This window comes from Mesocricetus auratus, unplaced genomic scaffold, assembly GCF_017639785.1.
Source record: "Mesocricetus auratus isolate SY011 unplaced genomic scaffold, BCM_Maur_2.0 Super-Scaffold_100003, whole genome shotgun sequence".
Taxonomy (NCBI): Eukaryota; Metazoa; Chordata; class Mammalia; order Rodentia; family Cricetidae; genus Mesocricetus; species Mesocricetus auratus.
The window spans coordinates 41,949,637-41,974,008 of record NW_024429188.1 but is presented as its reverse complement, the minus strand read 5'-3'; the positions used below and the strand labels follow the sequence as shown (position 1 = coordinate 41,974,008).

Genomic DNA, 24,372 nt, shown 5'->3' with positions numbered 1-24,372 from the left:
TAAGCGATCACTTGTTTTCTATGGCTAATTAAACAAAATCGAATAGTTATGACAGCGTTCATATGGCTCATGTTGCCTAAAGTGCTTAATAGTTGGCCCTTCACAGAAAATATATTGCAAATTCTTGATTTAAAACTACATAGGTACTATCAATGTGCCTTAGAAAGATGAAGAAGGGACAGACAGGAGTCTGAATCTCTCTCTTCAACTTACCACATCATGTCATTTACATTATGTGTTGAGTCATATCTTGAAATTTAGAAAAAAAATGTTTTGTCTATCTTGCATTCTCCGTGTCTGCCACACAACTTGCTTAAATATTACTTATTTTATAGATTATGAATGAAAGTTTGGAGAGGAAGGGCGCTTTAGCCAGGACCACAAAACTATTCAATAACTAAAAAAAATGAATCTACAGAAGTAAGTTCTCAATTGACAGTGCGTTCTCAGTAATATAAATTTAGTATGGCCAAAAGAAGAGAAGCTTTCCAGTTATGAACTTGTTACATGGAAAGCTATCTCAATCAATCTTCACATTAGTCCTTACAAAGTCATTATGTCTGCCTATACTCTTTGATTTGTTAGTTTGTAACCTAATATACATTTCTGACTTGATAATATACTATGTGTTAAGCATTCTTCTGGACTATAGAGATGCAGCAGGGAAGAGAAACTAAAATGTATCTCTGTCATCTTAGAGTTTGTAATCTAGTCCAGTTTGGAAACGATATATATTTTAAGCATCTTACTTACTGTTAACAAAATGACATTATCAGATATCAAATGCTCATCTATCTGATGGCAAACATTTTTACATTATGTACAAGCTACCTACCAGTGATCATTGTGCCCCTTATTCTATTATCTGTGCTCTCCTAACAATGCTCACTTATATACATAACAATTCTTTGCCGGGCATTGGTGGCACATGCCTTTAGTCCCAGCACTTGGGAGGCAGAGGCAGGCAGATCTCTGTGAGTTCAAGACCAGCCTGATCTACAGAGCGAGTGCCAGGATAGGCTTCAAAGCTACATAGAGAAACCCTGTCTTAAAAAACCAAAACCAAAACCAAAAAACATAAATAATTCTCCTATCCATCCATCTACTTATATATGTAGTCAGTAACTTATTGATCAATTGTAAAATTTCTGGGTGCTGACAGTATAGCATACTCAGTCTTCTAGATTTTATCTTTAAACATGGTGCCAGTGACATAGTGTAATGGTTAAGGGCATAGATTCAAGACCCCTAGGTTCCCTACAATCAACTGTTTCCTCTAGTCCTTTATTGTTTGCATAGTCTTGGGTATCTTGATCCACTCCTTGGTACATTTATTTTCACATTTGGAATATAGCTGTACAGCATGCATATTTACAATATAGTTGTGAAGAAAAAAATATACACATAAAGTACCTTAAACAGTGCCTGACACAGATGAAAAACTATATAAGTATTTTACATTTCCTTGAAAGTCAAAATCCATCTTACTTGGCTCAGAAAATCAGCTTCACATGCAAAGACTTACTCACTAATCACATTATATTCCTCAAGCCATACAAAATGCAGTTTTCTATATGTAATAATATGTAAAAATCTCTAAGATGTTTACTTAATTGAAAAAGGAAAAGTTGTGAAAATCGACATGTCAACACTTAACAATAACTCAATATGTTTTCTTTTCTATGTCATCAATGCATGACAAAAATACCTTTATTTTGAATATGCTAATACCTGTGCAGGGTACAGAATTAAAGAAATAAAGCAGTTGTGTGTGGTGGTCAATACCTATAATCCCAGTGCTAAGGAGAATTAGACAGGAGAATTACTACAAGTTCATGACAAGCCTGACTACATAGAGAGTTCTAAGCCAGCTTGGGGTAAAGAATGAGATACTGTTTTGTAATGTGAAGAATACTATGTCTCCCTGTGGTGGTATTTTGTTTGTGCTTTAACAAATAAAGCTTGCCTGAAGATCAGAGTGTGGAGCTAGCCACTAGTTAGCCATAGAGGCCAGGCAGTGGTGGCACACACCTTTAATCCTAGCACAACCCTGATTGATCCAGTCTCAAAGAGAAACAGAGCTCACACCTTTGATTCCAGAATTTGGGATCACACACCTTTAATCCCAGCACTAGGGAGGTGGAGACAGGAGTGATATGACTGGGTAGAGAGAGGAATATAAGGTGGGAGGAGACAGGATCTCAGAGCATTCAGTCTGGGTTTCATAATCTGAAGATTCCTAAAGACAGGATCATACATTCAGTATGAGGATTTGCAGGGACAGAATCACCTCTTTGGTCTGAGGCTGGTTACTCTGCTTCTCTGATATTTCAGAGTTAACGTCTATATCCAACTCTGTTTTTTTTTATTAAAACCAATTAGAATTCATGATACATCTCCTTTCTTCTCTCAAACCTGTTACTCTTATTTTTCCCAAAGTCAGTTACTGTTAACAATCTTTTGGGTATTCATGAAGAGATATTCTTTGCCTTTACAAATACATACATATTTAACACACAGACACACACAAACACACACATTTTCTTTGCTTCATACATATAGCAATTTTAGACTTTACCCCTTTTCAATTAACTATATGTTTTGGAGATTTTTTGTCTATTGCTACATATAGAAAGCTTCATTTTGTATGGTTGCAGTAGATTCGTTGGTGTCTCATATTGGTGGCCAATTATGCCTGCAGTTGTTAGCGCTGACTAACAACAATGTTGCAGTGCATTTTACCATTAAATATGTATCGTTTATTCTTTGAGAGTACCATACATGTAAACTGTGTTTGATCCTATCCATACCCATTCTTTCCATTAGAGTTCTTTTCAGACCCTCCACCGCCATACCCTCCACCCAACTTGATGTATTCACTTTTGAATCCACTGAGTCCCATTAGTGCTGACAGGGGACATGCACTTGCCTCATTGTGGCCTTGGAAGAGAAAATACAGATACAGATAATTCCCTTACTTCAAAAGTTTGGATACCCATTTTTATTGTTTATAAAGTACTCCAGCTATGATTTGTTATGTGATGGATTTTAATAGTTTGTTTTAAGGAAAACGAATGTTTGTGAAGCTGCTATGATTTCTAAGGCACTGTATTAGATGGAAATATGAGTCAATCAAAACAAAATTTGAGTTACATCTTCAATGTACTTATTTATTAGAACTATTCCTATACTTTTTCACTTTTGAAATTACAATAATTTCTCCCTTCCCTTTCCTCCCTTCAAACCCTCCCTGCTCAAATTCATGGCCTCTCTTTTTATTAATTGTTATCTCTTTCTCTCTCTCTCTCACTCTCTCTGTCTCTCTGTCTCTCTCTCTGTCTCTCTCACACACACACACTTCTAAATATAACCTGCTCAATCGATGTAATGTTACTTGTATGTATGTTTTAGGGCTGATCTTTTCATCCTGAACAACCAATTGATGTCCTCTTCCCTGGGAAAGACTACTTTTCCCACTTCCAGCTTTCCTCAGGTGGCTATAGTTCTTTGTGTAGGCTTCAGACCTTTTCTACATCCACTTTGGCATGCCCATTGGTATTGTCCTTGTTCAGCTAACATTTGAGCACTCATTTGTTGAGACTGTATGGGTCTAGCTTCTGTCATTCTTAGGAGATAAAATCTCACAGCAAACTCCCTGATCTTTTGACTTTTACACTCTTTCTGTCCCATCTTCCACAATGTTTCCTGAACCTTAGGTGTGGGGTGGTTTCTAGATGTTATTCATTGACACTGGACTCCACAGCTCTGCATTTTGATTGGTTGTGGTTTTCTGTAGCGGACTCTGTTGCAAAGAGAAGTTTCCTTGATGTGAAGTAAAGACTACACTTGTCAGGCTAGACCTTGAGGAGGAAATAGTTAGCTAGTGGCAAGCTGCATTCTCTGATATTCATACATTTTCCTCTATATCCGACTCTTGCCTTTTATTATTTAGATCAATTAAGAACTCCGTTTACAGGTATGGAATAGGGTAGTGGAGACAGCACTGGATCTATTCATTCATTCATTCATTTATCTATTTATTTATTTATTTTACAATGATAAATAAAGAATTTTATTTTTCAGAAACACAAGTAAGTTTATGACTCAAACACAGAAAGTGCATGTATGCAGATCGGTTAAAATTCAGGTCAGCAAGATGTCTCAGCAAGTAAAGGTCCTTGCCTTCACTAAACTGATCGCCTGAGTTCAAGCCCTGGAAGCCACATGGTGGAAGGAGAGAACCAGCTCTCACAAGCTGTCCTCTGACCACAGCAACCTTAGTAAAAGGATGGGTCTGAAAATCTACAGAACATGAAAGTCCAGACTCTAAAATCAAAGGCAAAAATGCAATGTGCAACCAACAAACTATAGTTGATCAAGTTTCCTGTGGGGCATAGATGAGTTATTTTGTTAGCTCTATGCATGCTTGGTAAAATTGAACATGCAAGTAAGTGGATCTCAGATAGGAGGGGCTGAGTTCTCATTACTGGAATGGAAGGTGACAGATAAGCAGAGTAACCAGGGCAACCTATCTGGAAAGGACACCAAGTTAGACTCCAGGGTGAAGTGGAGCTTATACCTCACTAGAGACACAGGTAGGTGTGTGTGACATGATGGCTTTCATTTACAGGGTCTTTCCAGGGCTGCACTGCATTGTATAAAAGAAGAGAATCCGAGACCACTTCTTGCCCCATAAACAATCCCCAACATGCTAGGAGGTGTTACTGGAGATAAGTTTGATGGGCTTCTTAAAATATTCTGATTTGCTTTGTTTTGTTTCATTGAGACAGGGTCTCTCAGACCCTGTCTGGAACTCACTATGTAGACCAGGCTGGCCTCGAACTCACAGAGTTCTGCCTGCCTCTACTTCCCAAATGATGGAATTAAAAGGGTGGGCCACTGTGCCCAGCCTTAAAATATTAATTTTTAATAAACACTGCTTTTCTTCTCAATTTCATGAGATCATTTCTGAAGGGTGCTGAATTTTATTTTTTTATGGATATGAGTGCCATATAGGGTATCAGATCACCTGGAAATGGAGTTACAGATGGTTGTGAGCTACCCTGTGGGTACTGGGAACTGAATCCAGGTACTGTGCATGAGCAGCAAGTGCACTTAACAGCGAGCCATCTCTCTAGCTCTTTAAAGTGCTTTGAGTGACTAGAGGAAATAAACCCAACTTGGGCTAAGTGCTGTAAGTATCAAGAAGATAATTATAAGAAACACAGGAGTCTAAGGCTTCAGAGGACTAGACTGAACTTTGATTAAAGGATACATTTATGTGATAACGTTTAAGCTTCTTAGATAGCAGAGTTGGTGTGTGGTAGTGTGCTAAGAATCATGGGTGATGTACAAGGCATTCTAAGCTGAAGATATAGCATAAAACAAAGAATCTTTGAAATAATATGCTGTAGAAGTAGCTTCTGGATGTCCTGATGTGTTCCTCAGCTGTGGGAGGAAGGAGTTATTTATGGTCATAGTTTCCAAAATATTAGTCCATAGTCATTTGGGTTAATATCGTCAACTGATTATATGAAGCCCACACACATCAGAGTGATCAGGGCATTTTACATAATCTGCTGGTTCAAATGTTAGTTACAGCCAGAAATACCCTCATAGACAAATTTGAAATAATGTTTGACCAAAAATTCAGGCACCCCATAGAACACACACAATAACATATTAACTATCACATAGCCTCACTTGTCATCCTCCTCTTCCATGAGAGTCACATGATTAAATGGACTATGGCCATGAAAGAACTATGTAAACAATGCTACTCTTTACCTTCGTGAGGAACCCAAATTATTCCTGATAGGCCATAGGGGACACACATTTTGGTGGACAGGGTAAGAAACTTAATACTGCCCTGAATTCAGACCTTAGAAGAGTAGACTTAAAATTTCTCTTCTTTGAATGTGAAGATATCCAGCCATAATTAATTTACAAGAACTAATTCTTCCTTCATACAAAGGCTTCCTGAATTATCTGTTTAAAGAGAGACCAAGAAGGCCCAGGATTTTGTCACACTGATGAGACTGAGTAACACAATGTGGGTGTTTTAGAACATGACTAGTTCTTCCAGTGACTAAGCTATTAACTTATAGAAACCAAATAATAGGGAACAGAAATGCATTAAGCTGTCTCTAAGAGGTCCTATTGGCATGATGGAGATAACCTATTAAAGCACTTGCTCAACACACCAATAAGTGACATTTAAGCTGAGTCAGCTGTATAGGGATTTGAGGAAAACAATCTTGACGCATTTGGATTGCAAGAAAAAAAACAAGAGAGATGATGAGGTTTATGAGCTGAGAGAAGACAGCAAGAATAGCATATGCAAAAGCCTTCTAGTTGATACAGTGTAACCTACTTTGGGAAGACCATTGTGACCAGAATCCAGGGAAAGAGGGAGGTGAGTAGAAAGATATGAACGCAGTCAGGCATGTATCATTGCACTGTGTAGGACTGTGTAAGTTAGAGACGATGCATATTGGCTATAATTGAAAGCAGTGTGGTTAAGACGTCAATAGTGTGAGCTCCAGAAGTAAAGTGCCTGGATTCAGATTCTGACTCAATCATTTCTTAACTAAGTGACTTTTAGCATGTAATCTAATCTTTCCTTGTCTTGGTACTGTCCATAGGGTTACTGTGAAAGTTAAATAAATTAACTTACTCCAGAGTGTGCAAGGTAATATTGGGCATGAAACAAAGGCTATTTAGTCTCAGTGCAATACAGAATGTTCTTTATGATTGGAGAAGATAACTTTTCTGGGTTATGTACAGAATGAATTGAAGAAGTGAAAGTGGAGAAGAGAAGCTCAGTTGAAAGACTGGCAGAAATAGTGGAATTGAAAAAAGGAAGACAGGTTGGTATTCATTTCAAAGATGGAATCAAAGGAGCTTTCTACTGGATTAACTAAGAGCTGTAGGACAAGCTAAAAATAGTATTGGAGTTAGAATTTCTGGGTCTCCTCCTGAGCAGCTGTGTAATTTTTGGTAATCATTTAAATATTTTAATGTTTCAGTTTCTTTATTATCTCAGCTTCTCTGGAAGTGAGAGGGGCAAGAGATAGTAAGAAAGAGGATATATTTTTAAGAAATTGATTCATATAATCATGGACCTGGAAGTCCCAAATCTGCAAGGTAGCTAAGCTGAAGTGTTAATAATCCAGGAGAAAAAATACTTTCAGCAAAATATTTGGAATATTGTTTGATCAATTATCTCAGGACCACTCTTCTAAACTGTAAAAGTGCTCATGTTAGTAACACTAAGGTTGGAGTTGTAATGTTTGGTCTCTGCTTTTCCAGTAATTTCTTTCCTAACTTTCCACCATCACTATACCACTTGATCTCTGCAGTAAGTGGCTACAATTAGTTTGAAACCCCCTCCAGAGTCAGGCCTGAAGTACACAACTTTCATAATGACCATTTGAGTGTTTGTGAGCTGGATCTGTGTGTGTGTGTGTGTGTGTGTGTGTGTGTGTGTGTGTGCGTGCGTGCATGCGTGCCTGCACATACACTATGTAAAGGAAATTATGTATGTGTGCACATGTATAAATGGAAAAGGCAATTAGGTGTGACAGAGTGACTTTTGAGTACACAGCAGTCAATTTGCATATGATGAATGAGATGATAAAAAGGGCAAACTGTAGGTTACCTGTAGTCACCAAGCCCAAGAGAGAGCAAAGGGATTTGCCAGAACTTTTTTTTTTTGCACGGGTGAAATGTAACTGAACTAGATATGCAGTGAGGTAAAGGCAAGAGGCTAAGACTAGAAGCTTCAGAAATTCTTCCTGGTAAAATTGCTTAAGACCTCTGGATACCAGTTTATCCATATGTAAAACGGCGCTTTTCTTGTTCTCATTCCTTCCACCACATACCCCCAACTGTAAATATTCCTCTATTTCCACATTCAGTAATATTTATTGGATGTCAGTTATGTAGCAGGCACTATTCTATGCACTGTACAGTAAACAGACAAAAACTTTAAAAAGTAAAAACAAAACAAATTAAAAAATTATGTGAGTTCTAAGAACTAAGGAGTGAAAAATAGAACAGGGCAGAATGATAAAAACGTTTGCATGTGGGTAGTTACATTTTTAGGTTCCTATTTCTTGCTGTACTTCCCTCACAAGATGGCCACAAAACTGGTACACAATAAAAGGTCATAGTTTCTAGGAAGCTGCAAAACTCTTTAAAATATTTTATCTATCTGTCTGTGTGTCTGTCTATTCATTTTTTGTATGTGTATGCATGTAAATGTCTGCACATGAACGCACGAGCTATGACACTTGTGTGGTGGTTAGAAAACAACTTACAGAAGTCAGTTTGCTCCTTTCACCATTGCATGCAGCGGATCAAAATCAGTCTGTCAGTCTTGACATCAAGGACTTTGACCTACTGAGTCATCTTGCAGGACCACAGTATCTTATTTAAATATAAGGTGCAGGAATCTGCATGGGACCCATTTAGGCTCTCTGAATATGGATGACAGTTATGTGGCTTGTGTGTGTGGGGCTGGGAGTGGCAGCAGGACCTATCCCAGATGCATGGACTAGCTTTTTGGAGGGACACCTTGCTCACCTTGATACAGGGGAGAAGGGCTTGGTTCTGCCTCTGTTTGGTATGCCAGACTTTGATGACTCCCCAAGGAAGGCCTTATCCCCTCTAAGGAGTGGATGAGGGATGGGAAGGGAGGAGATCGATGATTGATCGGTTGCAGGATGTGAGGGAGGAGAAACTGGAGTTGGTATATAAGATGAAAAATAAATTTTTAGAAAAAAGAAAATGGGTCATATGACCACTTCACTATAACTCCACTCCTTCTTAACAAGAAAAAATTGAAACTATAGATCTAAAAAGAGTGACTCTTTCCTCCTACAGGGTTGCCTTATCCAGCCTTGATATGAGGGTTTGTGCCTAATCTGTTATGTCACATTTGGTTGATAGCCCTGTGAAGCCCACTGTTTTGTGAAGGAAAATGGAGGAGGAGTGGATCTGGGGGAGAGGGTAAGTGGGGGGGGGCACTGGGAGGAGTGGAGGGAGGAGAAATTGCAGTAAGGATGTAATATATGAGAGAATAATAAAATAAAAAAGATCAAAAATAAACACAAGTTATAGCTAGTTATTCTTGGGGGATAGTTTTCTTTAGATCTCTATTTGTTGTTCCCTTTCCTGCTTTTGTGTCATTGTGACGAAAATACTTGACAGAAACAACTTAAGGAAGGAGGGGCTTATTTTGGCTCAGGGTTTTAGAGGCACAGTCCATAGTCCTTTGCTTCACTATTTCTGGGATCTTGATACAGTATATCATGGCAGTAGGAATATGAGTGAGAGGAGGGTGTTTATCTCATTGCTGACAAAAAGCAGAACCCCAGCAGTTGGCATGTAGAGGCAGACAGATCTTTGTAGGTTCAAGACCAACCTGGTCTACAGAACTGGAAGGACAGTCATGGCTACACTGTGAAACCCTGTCTACACTCCCGCCCCCCCGCGCCCCCCAAAAAAGCAGAACACAAAACTGTAGGGATGAATAACCTTCAAAAACATGCCTCTAGCTAGGTCCCACCTCCTAGAGATCCTATCAGCTCCCAAAATAGTGCTACCAGCTGGGACCCAAGCATTCAACATGCTGAGCTTGTTGGGAACATTTTATATTGAAATCGTAACAAGCACCAGTTTTTGCCTAGAGGATGGAAACTTCGGTTCTATGTTTGACCCTGTTATTGCAGTCTTTTCAAATTCCAAATGTATAGAATTGTATGGATTCCAAAGCACGTTTCCTAGAACTGTCTCTTCTGGCTCTTAATCTGTTGTTCTTTCCATCTATGAAGCAGTGGGTAGGAGTAGTGGTAAGTCATATTCTTACTTCTTATAAAATCGGAATGATGACTCCTCAGGCTACTGTGAAATACAAAACAGAAATGTAGATGCACGGACCTTATATGTGAAGCTGTAAGAGCTGGTTGCTAGGATCTAGAGAATTGGTGGTCACCATTATGAATCAGGTGTATGTGAGCCTTTTTCACTTGTGCCATTTCTCTCTCTCTCTCTCTCCCTGCCTCCCTCCTTCCCTCCTTCCCTCTGTCTCTCTGTCTCTCTGTCTCTCTGTGTGTGTGTGTCTTTTGTAAGCAGCTAAAGGAAGTTGGGGTAGCTTTGAGCCTAAGAGCCCCTGAGAAATAGGAACAGTTTCAAGAAAACACTGTATCATCTGTCAGTGGAAGGGCAGCCACTATTGTGCAGTCCTTCTTGTTGACTAGCTTTTGGGAGGCAAGAACTGGTACTCACTTTTTAATGCTTGTATAGTTGATTCATTGCCTTTAAAGACTGTCATTTGTCTGTTAGTGGCAACCTCATTCTGAATGCAGGGATGTGGAAGTGGAGAACCTTGAGCAGCTGGAATCTTCATTTAGCACAAATCCCTGCTTTTCTATGGCAATGCCTCACTTCCTAACTGAATGTATTTTATTCCATAGAGCGCATTTAAATCCATTGTGTCATCTCTTTGGCAGGTATTATTTGGGTCTTCTATTTATAGACGAGGAAATTGAAGCTCACAGAATATATTATTTGCCTGAAGTTAAGGGTAGAGATTGTATTCAAATCCTTAAATAATATTTACTAGCATTCACTATAGTCTTATATGTCAGAAATCTCTCTTAAGTGTTTCACATCACGTGTGTACCATCACCATAATAATCGCCCTGCTTTGCAGATGAGACATGAAAGTGACTGTAGCTATTGTGCTTGCTTAGAATAAAGGGCAAAAAGAATGCAAACATATTATGCCATTCTCTCTATTTTAAGGATGAGTAAAATGAAAGTCAAGGACACTAAGTAGCTTGTTGGAAGCTCATATAATTAGCAGTATATAAAAGAGGTAAGGTTGAATCTCAGGTGATTGACTCCAGAGGTCAATGTTCGGTTTCAACCTCTAGTGCTCTCTGCCTTAACCTTTGAGACAAGGTCTCTCACTGAACCTGGAGATGCCCATTCATGAATACTAGAGGGCAAACAAGCTTCAGGGGTCCTTCTGTCTCTTCTCCCCAGTGATAGGATTAAAGATACACACTACCACACCCAGATTTTTATGTGAGTACTGGGGAACTGCACTCAGGTCCTCATGCCTTTATGCCAAGCACTTTACCAATTGAGTCATCTCCCTAACCCTAAAGTTTGTATTGTTTTTGTCTTTTTTGAGGTGGTGGTTCAAGACACGGTTTCTTTGTGTAGCTTTGGAGCCTGTCCTGGAACTCGCTCTGTAGACCAGGCTGATCTTGAATTCATAGAGATCTGCCTGCTTCTGCCTTCTGAGTACTGGGATTAAAGGTGTATACCACCACTGCCTGGAACGCTTGTATTCTTAACCATATAATATATAATGCTTCTAAGTCCATGGTTTTTTCCTAGTTTGGCTAAGTGAATTACTGAGATAGAAAAACAGGGGGGCGGGGTGGGGAGAGACTTAAGAATACTTAGCAGATTTAACACTTTTTACATTTAATTTCTGAATAAATAATATATTTACATGGTCAAACAAAATCAAAATATAAAAAAATGAGTGTATAAATAAAACTATATAAAAACCAAGCAGTGTTGGTGCACACTTGTAATCCCAGCCCGCGGGAGGCAGAGGCAGAGGCAGGCAGATCTCTGAGTTCGAGGCCAACCTGGTCTACAGAGTGAGTTCCAGGACAGCCAGGACTGTTTCACAGAGAAACAAAAAAAAAACCCCAAAATCAAAAACTATATAATTTGGTATTGTTTCTCTACTTACTATAGGGTAGGTCACCAGCTTTATAGCTGTTTGTATCTTTCTAGAATTTTAAAATTTAGATATGAACAGAGTAAGCATATTCCTCCTCTTCTTTATCCAAAAGATCACTCATCAAATATATTACTCTGCATCATGCTGCTTTAATGTACTAAATCTTTATGATCTCTTCCTGACAGTCTATAGGGAGCTTCAGCAGTTTTATCTGGGAGCACATGGATTTATATAAACCACTGTCTTGCAAACATCTTCTTTTTACCAAACTTTGGTGGTATCCAGCCTTCTCTATCATTGCAAAACTGTCTTGGGCTTCAGCGAGCTATGTAAGTTTGCAAACACAATTCTTTAGCTTCCCTCATTTATCATCCAGTTCCTGATAAACTCTTCAACTGAACTAATTGTCTTCCTCTTACTCCAGTTTCAGCTTATTTATATAATCTACCTAAGTACTTATTTATTTAAAACTAACTACTTATTATTTAAGAACATTTATTAATTCATTGAGAAGTTCATACAATGTAGTTTGAACATATTCACCCCAACTCCTCCTCTTTTATGTAACTCTTGTTTAGTAGCTCTTATAATAAAATTCTAGACTTAATACAATGATGAGTGCTTACTGTCCTGAATGTCCATCCAGTGACTTCGAGTTGAAATGAAGCCTGAAAATAAAAAGGAGGTATGAAGGTTAGAGAGTGGCAGCTGGCTGAATGAGTCATGAGGACCAAGAATGCAACTATCTAGGAGCTTAGGCTCCAAAACTAAATATTGGGTTCTGATATTGACAGAAGAAGTCTCTGTCCATCTCAGTCTTGAACTGATACAGATACAGTTTTGGCTGCCATAGAAAGATCATAATCCTAAAGGGAACCGGGTCTGTCCTCTGTAAGGCGTTTTAGGTCTTTACTATTCTTTTCTAACAAGTCTTCTCTGTACCCTGAGTAGAGACAGATGGCCTGGCCTACAAGCTTGTTTGAAATAGAACTGAAATTGGCCGAAAATAAATGTGAAATAGGATTGAAATAGATCTAAGCAAAGGCACAGGAGGAAATTGCTGCTCTTATGTATTTATTCAGATGCGTATTCACGCCTGTTGGCCACAGGGGGGCGGTATAGGAAGTATTTCCTGAAGAACGACCGCCTAGTGGCCAGCAGGGAAAAGAAAGCTGAGAAGGTTCTGTAATTCTCAGCCTATATGTAGTATGGCTCTTCTAGTTCCTTGTGGAGGAGTTTAAAGGGGCCAGGCAGGAATATAAAGCAAAGGTTGGTATTCACATGGTGCAGCTGAGAATGCTTCCTATGGACTTCCTCTATAACCTACTTTGAGTCAAGAGTCCTGTACTTTGTCCTTCATTTAGTCATTGGCCTATTTAGTTAAGCAGTCATTAACCATGTATTCCTAAGTGCTAAGAATTGTGTTAGAAGCTTGGAGTAGAGCCGCTAAAAAATAGTCTCTGCCTTCATGGAGCTTACATTTTGTAAAAGGGAAACGATAAATCAATAAGCAAAGACTTGCATAATAGTTCAGGTCATAAGAAGGTTTTTAGGGGAAAAGCAATCTAAAGGCTCAGGAAGTGACATACAATGTTAGAGAAAGTGGTCAGGATAGAACAATTTTCAGGAGGTGAAAGAGCTAAAACTTGTAGCTAGGAGAAGAGTGACCATGGAGCGTCCAATTCATTCCCTTTCTTTGTTTTCTCTCTAAAACTCTACCCACCACCATCTAATTTTAGTCAGTCTATTTATTCAATTTATGTTCAGGGAACTACCTTGGCACCAAGGCCATGCCTGTTCTACCTTTAGCCAAATTGTTAAGGATTTAAAACAATCAGCGTTTTATTTTAAGCTGCACTGAAAACGTTTTTTGAGAATAAGGAAGTTAAGGAGCATGTTGAAAAATACAAAGCTACCAAGAAACTGAGGTTGAACTTCTATGTGAAAGTTTTAGTTTCTTTTAATCTACACTTTGCTATGAGCTACTCAAGGCATCGTGGATGCACCTTTGAATACCAACCATTTTGGTGAATTCTTTTTACTGAAGAATAAAAAGGAAGATTAGTGTTCAGAATAAGAATGGTTCTCCATTGTCACTTTGATCTTGATACTTGGATACATGCTCTGAAGGATATAGAGTGAAAGGCAGCAGGCTTTGGAAGAAATGGTCATGTTGGTGGCTTGCAGAGATGGGTTGGTGATTAAGAGTGCTTGTTGTTCTTTCAAAGGACTGCAGTTAGGCTCCCAGTTCCTACACTGAGTGGTTCACAATCCTCTGTAATTCAGGCTCCATGGGATCTGATGTTATCTTCTGGCCTTTGAAGGTGCCTGTACACATGTGACCATAAACACATGCAGCCAGATATGCACATAGATAACAAAACATAATGCAAAATAAATATTACATTTATCTTTTTAGAAAGTGTTGTGTAGGGGACAGTGTTTTGGATTTATTGGAGTCTGAATCACTAATAGATGACTTAAAACACTTGAGAGAGCCATTTCTCTGAAATGTATCAGAGTTAAAAGAGAAAAGGGTAGGCTTTGAAAACAAATTTCAGTTCAAGTCCTTCTATTTCTATATCCTAACTATATGGTTGCAGCCAAATGATGTAAACACTGAGATGTAATTTCTTCCTCCTTAAAATTATGATAACTATTCCATTTTCTGTGACTTCTTGGGATAATTCAATAAAAACATGTTTAAGCCCTGTACCCTATATGCCTAATGTATGTCCTGCTCTTGCTTCCCTAAGTTTCTTTCTAGGAACATTGGAAAAAGACAATGTAGTTTTACTTCTTTACTAATCATTAACAACTTAATTAATTATCTGACTATGCTTACAACACTTAACATATAGCATTGAAATTATATACATCATTGATTGTCTTCTGGATGAGAATGCAATGTCTCTGAGAACCTTGTTAGCTGTCAGAATAAGTGCTTATTGAATTGGGCTTATTTTAGACTAGTGCAGATATTTGTGCTGAATAATCAAACAGGTGATCTTGTTCTTAAGAAGTTGATTCTCTTAAACACAATGGACTGACATCAAAGTACAAGAGCATCTAGTAACACAAATAAAACTAACTTAAGTAACACGAACAAATGGATTTGGTATCTGTGGACTGACTGTGACAAGCATCAGGAATTAATGGATAGGCTGGGTTGGGGGTTAAATGACAAGTGAATAGAGCATGGGAGGGGGTCAAAATAAAATATAAAACTTTCCCTGAGAGTACTTTCTGGCAGAAGTGAGACTTTGGGACCTGTTTGAAACATGATAAACAAAAAAACCCCAGAAATTAATTTATCTTCCAGTTATCTTGCAGTTAGGCTCCCAGTACCTACACTGAGTGGCTCACAATCCTCTGTAATTCAGGCTCCAGGAAGAAAGGTTTCACGCCCAGAAATGTTTTGGACCTGGGAGAGTAGAACAGTGAAATCTATAATGGACTGAGTGTTTATCTAATCACTACAGTGACAGGAAAGGGATTCACCATTTAGACCAGAATAAGAATAGCTTATTAAGTATCCTGAAAGAAGACAGTGGACAAGGTAGTGTCTAGAATGCTTCGGGCAGCAGGCTGCTGGATAGAAATGGGGGACTTTGGGATATGTGGGGTGTTGTCTCTATTTGGGAGAAGTACAGTTCCTGGTATGCAAAGGATTGTCTAGATTGGCCAATGCATAGTTCTGGGAGGCTACAATGATCCACATTGTATGTGACTTCCAGTTGTGCAGTTTCTGCCATACAAATCAATGTCAAGTAGATAAAGGTCTTTCTGACTGATCAATATTCAGTCCAGGTCAAGGGTACTGGAATACAGCTCTGTGGTGTCAAGTTATGGGATTCTTGAACCAGGCATGTGAAAATTCCTAGTTGGGACAAACTCCATTTTCTGGCCTGTTATTAATGACCTTCCCACCACAAAGCCCAGTTCAGAACATTGAAGCAGTTTATCCCTAGGGCCTAGGAGATATCTTATCATGTAAAAGAATAGGCTTTAGAACAGTATCATTTGTATTTATATTTTTATAGTTGCTGGCAATGTGACATTAAACAAGTTATTTGACTCACTTTGTTTTCAGCTTTCACATATCTAGAAAATATAACAATATTATATATTTTATAAGGTTCTGAGAATTTAAATAGTTAACACAGTAAAAGGGCTCAGAATAGTACCTGGCACAGAGTAAGTATTTAATTAGTGTTAACTGTTATCATTTTCTGTGGAACTGAATGTGGCTCCTAAGAAATAATGGGAATTTGGAAATATTTATATTCCATATCCTCTCACAAATGAACACTTTAATCCATAGCTGTGAGAATAGTGAAAATATCTGTCTCACAGTGATAGCTATCAACTGAGATTTACTCAAAGATTTAAGGGGCTATTTCTGGACAGGAGACTTTTCTCATCATTGTGAGTATTGGAGTTGAAAGTAGGTAACCAAGATATTGCAGAAAACAAGAGAGTCTCAGACCCTTCATACTTGAGAGCGGAAAGGCTGGATCAGGGTAGAAAATATTACTGTTTAAAATGAGAGGAGTTTTTGTGTTAACATTTTGAATAAAAGTTACCTGCACCTTTATGGACTGAGATCAGATGACATGCCAGAGAATGAGATATCTCCCTAAAGTACTTTTAAGGCTCAAAGTAAAGAAATTTGGTTTTTACTCTGCCAATAGTTAGCTACATTACCATAAACATACTGTTTTTCCAAATCACAGAACCTGGAATATGAAAGTTTTGATTTTCTCTGTGATCCCACGAGGCCTTGCCTCTCTCTGGTCAGCAGACATCATTCTTTGAATGAAGACTGGTGGATGAAAGCAACATCCTTGCATTTAACATATGTTTATGAAGTACTTGAGAGATGCCAGACACTGGGACGAGTGTGAGTGAAGAAAGTATGGTCAGAGGAAGCCTAGTCTGGAAGAGGTGACACGGGAACTGTGCTTTGAAATAGGCAATGCGAAGAAGGCAATAATTTGCCTAGGCTGTGGAGCCAGAAATCCTGATAGAGTACCAGAACTGCTGTAGCTTCTGTGTAGCTGTGAAATAGAAAATGAAAGTCAACTGGTAAAAGCTGAGGTTAAAGAGATTAAAGAATACTATGTGGGCAGGACATTGTATGTCATGCTATAGAATTTGCCATTACGAGCAGTGGGGAGTCACTGAAGGTATTAGAGCTAAGGAGTTACATAAGTTGAGTCTCAGCGGGAAGAAACAAAGCATGTTAGTTGTTTTCAGCAGAATGTGTCTCAATATAGAAAGTCAGGGGTTTACAAAATTGGTGGATGGAATGAAAAGGCAAAGCTTGGACTGGTCTTGCAAGATTGACTCCAGCGCCTTATCAGAGTAGTTCCTATCTCTGCAGCAAGGGGGAAGGTGAGGTACCAAGGATTCTGGGATTGCTTTACTTTATTCGCCTTCTCAAAATCAAGCAGTTGTCATTGTTCTGACTATGAAGAAGTATCTCATCATATCTTCCAGATAAAGAAAAATGGCTCATTCTCTGGGTCTCAAAAACTGCAGAGATAATCACTAGATGCTAGGATCTATGGTAACAAAGTCACAGAAACCTCCAGTGTCCTCCCCATGGTGTTCAGGAACAGAAGCAGGAATAATATGGCTTTCTGCCTGACAATATCCTGTCATTGCATCCATAATTCTGGGAAATGAGAGTCTGGAAAATGATAGAGTTTGTTGAGTAGGTTGGGTTTTTTGTTCTTGTTGTTTGCCTTTCAGCTATATGCAAAAGCAAGCTTTGCCTTAGCATACACGCCACATTTTCCACCACAGGATTAATCAGAACAAAATACTTTGAGAGAGATAATTTGAGCCAGAGAGTAGAGGCAGAGCTGAGGAGGCAGAATAGCACTAAGGACCAGGTAATGAATGGTGATAGACCAGAGATGAAGAACTGATTAAAAGGTAGTGGCAGGAGGAAGAAAAAGAAACAAATAAGAAAGAAACTGAGGCTGAAGGAAATTAATGGGCTCTGGACGCTGGTTAGTTTTTGGAGACATGAAGGAGAGAGACAGACAGGACTTACGAATTATTTCTGGTTATTTTGTTGTGTAAATGCCACTCTCAAGAGGCCCGGAATTCAAGGGGAAGAATAACGTTATCAGATGTGGGAGAGCGATGACTTTGCTTTTAGACTTATTGACTTTGAGGTACCTGTGAGACATTTAGAAGGACACAATCAGAAAGCAGTTAGAGACTCATCCTGGACTTCAAGAGCGCTCCTTAAGTATCAACAGAAGAGAAGTAAGTTCCCTGCTTAGCCACAATCAAATGCCTCTGTCTGTTTTATTTTCCACTTGTGCCCAGAAAATTTTTTGAAAGGAGGTAGATAAGTGTGTGATGTAGGTGGCAATTCAAGCTTCGGGAGTAGATGGGCTTATTCTGGGGAAGCATAGAATTGGGAAGATAAAAGAGCTGAAATTAAAATGATTTTTGAGAAACCATGACATTCATGGCTGGATGAAGAAAAACCCAGGTAAGAATTGAAGACAGCTAGTGTAGATGGTATCTTTAAAGCAGTGGGACATTTCAGGGAAGAGAGGAAGCCATAGGAGAAACACAAGGTTGAAACTTTAGCAACAAGGTTTTTATGGGAACTTAGGGAAGAAACTAGAGTTGGTTATCCTAGATTGAGGGGATCAAGGAAAGTAAGGAAGTTCTTGTAGCTTTCTTCTGATGCTATGGCAAACACCATGATGCAAAACAACTTAGATAATGATAAGATTTGTTTCATCTTACATTTCAAGAGCACAGTCAGCCTTTGTGAGAAGTCAGAAACTAAAGGCAGGAATCAGGAGGTAGAAACCATGGAAGAATGCTGCTTTCTGGCTTGCTCAATGGTTTATGCACAGCTAGCTTTCTTATACAGTCTAGGTACACCTGTCTGGGGATGGTACTGCCTACTGTCCTGGTTCCTCTGATACCAATTAGAATTCAGACAGTGTCCCTCAGACAGGGCCACAGGTAAATCTTATCAGGCAGTTCTTCAACTGAGGTTTCTAATTCCCAGGTGATGCTGGTGTTAACAAATTGAAAACAAAAGTAACCAACTTAGAAGTAGAGCTAGATGGGGATGAACGTTTTAGGGTAAAGTTCTAGTTGCATGGAATATAGCAGTTTTGAGAGTCAGCATCTGTCTCAGCATAATCCAATAGTAGATTTCAAGATGGGTGTGGTGGTGCATACCTTTAATCCCAGCACTAGGAGGCAAGGGGCAGATATCTGGAACAACCAGAGACACATAATAGAGAAAGAAACCCTGTCTCTCAAAAAAGTAGATTTCAAATTGTTTTGGCTATTACTCATCAAAAAAGTGCATTTCACATGATAAACTAATATTTGTATTTGTATATTTACATAGCTGAAATACTTTATGGAATAGCATTTACCTTAAATACATGGATATTTCAGATAAACAGAATGATAAAAAGAAACTTTGTGTATTTCTTCCAGTTAGAATAATATTTCTTTTTATGGTTGAATAATATCCCATCGACAGAATGTATCTCATTCAACAGTGGATGAATGCTTAGATTGTTTTCATCTTTTGGCTATTATGAATAATGCTACTATGAACGTTTACATATGAATTTTGTGTGGACTTGTTTTCCTTTCTCTTATGTACATATCTAGGAGTGTTTTAATCAAATGGTTACTCTATTTTTAACCATTTGAAGAACTTTTAGACAGTTTCACAAATTGGCTGTATCATTTTACATTCCTATCAGCTGTATGAAGGTTCTACTTCTTGGTACTTTTAGGATCAAACCCAGGCTCTCTTGCATCCCAGGCAGACACTTTACCACCTAGCTATACCCCTAAGCTCCTTATCTGGCATTTTGTTTTAAACTGCTATAGTGAGTGTAAATTTGTATCTCATTACAAAAAATAATGTAATGTATTTGCATTTCCTGCATTTGATTTGAATTTCCCTGATGGCTAACCATGTTGAGTATCTTTTCGTGCATTAATTGACCATTTCTTTAGATAAATGCTATTCAGATACATTGATGAGTTTTAAATTGGGTTATATTTCTTTTTAAGGATTTTATTACATTATATTTATATATGTGGGTCCCAGAGATGTAACATAACCAATCAAGATTGATGGCAAGCACATTTATTTGCTGAGCTACCTAGCTGCCTTTTAAAAATTATTACTATTATATGAATGCATGTGCCATGGCATGTATATGGAGGGCAGAGAATAAGTTGGCCCCATATCCTATCTTTTCATAGAATCTGGGGATCAAACTCCCTGTTAGGTTTGCACATCAAGAACATTTTTCTCTGAGCCTCCTTGCTAACCCTTGGGTTGTATTTCTCTTTGTGAGTTATGAGAACTCTTTATTTATTCTAGATATAAGTCTACAGTCTGAGTCTATTTGCAAAACATTTCTCTCTTTTTTGGTAGGGGTTCCACACTTGTGATAGCATCCTTTGAAGCCAGTAGTTTTAATTGTATGCATTTAAATTTAACTAATTTCTCCTTGGTGGCTTGTGTTTTTACCATAATTAAGAAACCATATTCAAGGTCTCAAGGTTTACCCTTAGTCCTCCTATTTTGTTAGTCACTATCATCATCTCTAAACATTTCATAGTAATTCTTCAATACCATTAAGTATTTGGTTTGTGTTAAGATTTCTAGCTGTTTCATATGTCACAAATGCACATGCATCTGTATATGCCCAAATTCCACCTCAGGCCATTCAGTTATTTGTGAAGACATCAATTTATTTGTGAGACTGGATTATTGATCTTGTCGTTTTTCTCAGTGTACATTTTATCATCAGAATCCCTGTACTGCAGTAGCCCTGTGCCTTTGCTCCTCTATGTGTCTGGTAATTGATAATTGGATCTAAAAATTTGATTTGATTCAGACTTTTTGTTGTTCTTTTGTCAAGAATCATTCACAAGTGATTGCTCTATGATCTGAAATGTGTTAAGTATGGTCTCATTTGGAGTGTATTCTATCCCAGAGGGCCTGAGACTATTTTATTTTTGAACTGTACCCATTCAGAATTTCTAATAATTTAATTAAGATAATGACTGTCTGAGTCTCAGAGACTTCTAGAGAATAGCAAACAGTTCCCATTCCTCTTAAAGAGTCCATAGTTTGCTAGCAGTCTCAAAATTAGGTTTGCTACATCTCTATCTAATCCAGTTTCTTTTGTCTCTCCTCTCATCTACCCATTGACTCCTAAGGTCATAGGAATCTAAAAACATGAAAGGCTCTGGGAGATTATCTATATAAGGGAGCCCTTCTTTCTTGAGGGCCCAGGCAGTTGTAAAAATTATGTATATTTTTCAGCAGTTAGAATTTGGGGATTTCACTTTATTCTCAGAGCAGCTACTTCTCTTGCAACGGAATGGAGATGGAAGCCCAGAGAAGGTAAATGAGTTGCCTGAAAGTTACACAGTCAAAAAGCACTACGAGTAAATATGAATCTTTCTGGCCTCTAGTTTTTTTTTCCTCTTAATGTAGATTCGGGAATTGTACACACCGAACAGAGCAATGATCACAAGCAGAATGCAAGTTATTTTCTTGCATTTATATATGGTGAATATTTAACCCATAGTTGGCTTTCCTTCTTCATACTCAGGAGGCTGGGAGAGAGTATGTTAACTGTAGTGTGAGGAAAATATAATTAGGGAAGGACAGGACAACTAGAGCAGAGAAAGCCAAATAGATTTGGAGTGTGGGTAAACTGCTGTCCCATTAGTTGTGTCCACAGCACTGATTTGTGAGATTTTGTTGCTGATTGTGAGTGCCCTGTTATTTAGTTTAGGCAGTGGCCACGCATACATTTGCTTCCTATTGCCCTAAGCTCCAAAGGGGAGGCCAAGTTATGTGCCTTCCACCAACCTACCTACCTATCTGCGTTTCCTATTCATTCGCCCTTTTCTCCATCCTTTATCCTGACTTTTTCTCACCCCTTTCCTTCTTCACCATATCCCCTATTTCTTCTTCTTTCGTCCCATCTCATCTTTCCTTCTCTTTCTCCTTTCCGTAGACGCTTTCTCTGCTCTCCTCTTCCTTCTTTATCATGTCTCTCCCCTTTCATTTGATTCTGTTTGCTCCCCCCCCCCCTTTCTCAGTCTTTTCACTCGTCCTTCAGTCTCTTACTCTCCCTTCCCCCACAAGTTCCTCACCCCTACGTAAAAACTGACTGTTGGTGGCTCCCTAGGAAAGAGCAGACACTGTGAGCTTTGGGTCCTCCGATTGGCTGTCATTGCTAACACACCAGCTCAAGTCTCGCCTCCGGGCACTGAATGCGCAGCTGCAGCATCTGCTATTGGCTTGTTCTCCTGTCAGCGTCTCTGTCAGCGACTCACGCTGGCGCCCCCAGTCTCTGCGTGAATAAAAAGGCAACCTACCGGCTGAGGTGGGGGTGGGGAGAGGAGAGGGAGAGGGCCAGCTAGGAAAGGCTAGGAAGAGTGGCTGATAGCCTGGAATCCCTCTAAGAGAGCTAGCAGACGAGGCATCATAGGAAAAGCTAATGAACTAGATAGAGTAAGGGAGACTGAGACTGACCGGTAGCCAGCTAGACAGACGGACGCATGCCCGGACAGACAGAGGGCTCTGGAGAACCTATCGGTTCTTTTTGCCTTTCTTTTTGAAAAGCAGGATTTTGATTTTTTTTAGTGGCGCTCAAGAGAGAATGCTGGACTCTGCTACCTTCAGCTCAAGCTAAGATTTCTCAGCTAGGGAAGAAAGATCAGCCCAGTCCCGCAAGGGGGAGGGAAGCAAAAGCCCCTGCCTCCAACCCCCTTCCCTCCCCCGGGCCAAACTCGGGGACCAAACCCAGACCTTCCCTAACCATCTGACTTCCTCCTTTCCTTTTTAGCATGGTGGCTGTATGGACAGTCTGACAGAACAGAGATTGACATCTCCCAATCTGCCGGCCCCCCACCTGGAACACTACAGTGTTCTGCATTGCACCATGACCCTGGATGTGCAAACTGTAGTCGTTTTTGCCGTGATTGTAGTCCTCCTGCTTGTCAATGTCATACTCATGTTTTTCTTGGGAACGCGCTGAATGGAGTCCAGCCACCTGAGCTGTTGCGAACTCTCACTTTGATTTCATCCCGAGAGCCTCCGAGGGGGAAAAAAATCAAGAGAGACAGTCTGAGACAGGGAAAGAGAGGGAGAGAAAGAACAAGCTTTCTTACTCAGGGGGGAAAACGTTTTTGAGCTTCAACATGGCCTCGCTGTGATATGTATGACGTTGGTATATTATCTCTCCCTAAATCTTTTGTCATGTCTTGTCTTTTAAATATGCCTGTGAGTGTAGTTGTTTATTGCTTGAGTAAAACTGTTGATAAGAAATGTTTTCTATTTAAGTGTGCATGTTTGTGTGCATTCTCTATGTGGCGTTTGCAGAGCAATCTGTGTCCTGTTAAAGTGGCTTTGCTGTTTGTGATGTTCTGTTAACTCGTTCTCTTAAAAACTACCTTCAAACTCTGTTTTGAAATTTTAATCAAAATTTCTCTCTTGCTATCATAATACATGTGGGTTTGTTTGGGGCTGGGGTTGGAGGAAGGTGTTTGTGGAACAGCATGAGGAATTTTTGGCATTCTGTGAAAGTCTTGCACTGGTTGTTTAGAGAGGAAGAAAAACCTATGCAAGAAATGGACTTATGGAAAATAGTCTCTAAATGAGGAGCAAAAAATTGGGAAGCGACACACTGGGGTGCCTTGAGTTGGCACTTGGTAACTGTGTCCTTTGAATTTCAATTTTGCTGTTCAGGGTTTCCAATTTCTGATTTGGAAAGGTGCCATCATTAAAACATTTGTTAAAGCAGTAGGTGTCATTTTCTTTGTAATCATGGAGTAGAACAAAAAGTATTCCCTTAAATTTTAAATTAGCAAGAGAGGATTTTGACGAGATGTTATACCCCATGATTTGAGTTTGAGGATTTTTTTTCTGTCTCACTCAGAAAAAAAAATCCAGCATTTTATATAGTTTGTAAATTGGGTATGCCTCCTTTGGGGTAATATCATTTGCAGAGCTGTTCATGAACTACTTCAAATAGAAGTTGATAGTGCTGATGAGATTTATTTCCTTGTTGGTTGATTAAGAACAGAGGTCTCTGAAACATTCGTGTAACTGTAAGTATTATTTAATGTGCTAAATTAAGAGTTTGAACACAAAAAAGGACATGTAATGGGACGAGAGCTTGGGAAATATGAGCTAGACAGTGTTCCAGTTTGAGATATGTCTGTATTATATAGCCATGGTGGTATATGCTGTTGTTACTATTATTTTTTATAGTTCTGTTTTTGCTGAGATACCTCTTGGCAAAGGTAGTCAACAGTGGTTTTTGATACCAGTGTGTACACAATATTTGCTTTTTTGCTTGTTTTTTTTTTAATCTTCTTCTTTGCTGGTGCAGGCAGATATTCTTCATTCCGTTGCTTACCTGACTTGAAACGGTGCCATTTCTGGCTTCTACAGCAATGAATCATGCCACATACACGCCCACACACATGCTTCTAGCTATACTAATGTGGGCGGCTGCTCATGTGTGATGTGCAAATCAGCTAGCATTATGCTGTCAATT

The 24,372-nt window shown here is 39.0% G+C and overlaps 1 protein-coding gene across 5 annotated transcripts in view; it reads left to right on the top strand.

The window, feature by feature from the left end:
- The window catches only part of Arhgef9 (Cdc42 guanine nucleotide exchange factor 9), a 157,834-nt gene that overhangs the window by 9,136 nt on the left and 124,326 nt on the right, over positions 1-24,372 (top strand). The window contains exon 1 of one of the 5 annotated variants that reach the window (XM_005081140.4): positions 22,201-23,029. The exons of 2 other annotated variants lie outside the window; for them this stretch is intronic. Coding sequence is in view for 2 of the 3 variants with exons in the window: in XM_013121344.3 (XP_012976798.1) it covers positions 23,028-23,036 (9 nt within the window). In the remaining variant the exon portion in view is untranslated. Of the gene's footprint in view, positions 1-22,200; positions 23,041-24,372 lie in introns of those variants that run through there. 2 more of the 5 variants (XM_013121344.3, XM_005081136.4) reach the window with 2 other exon arrangements.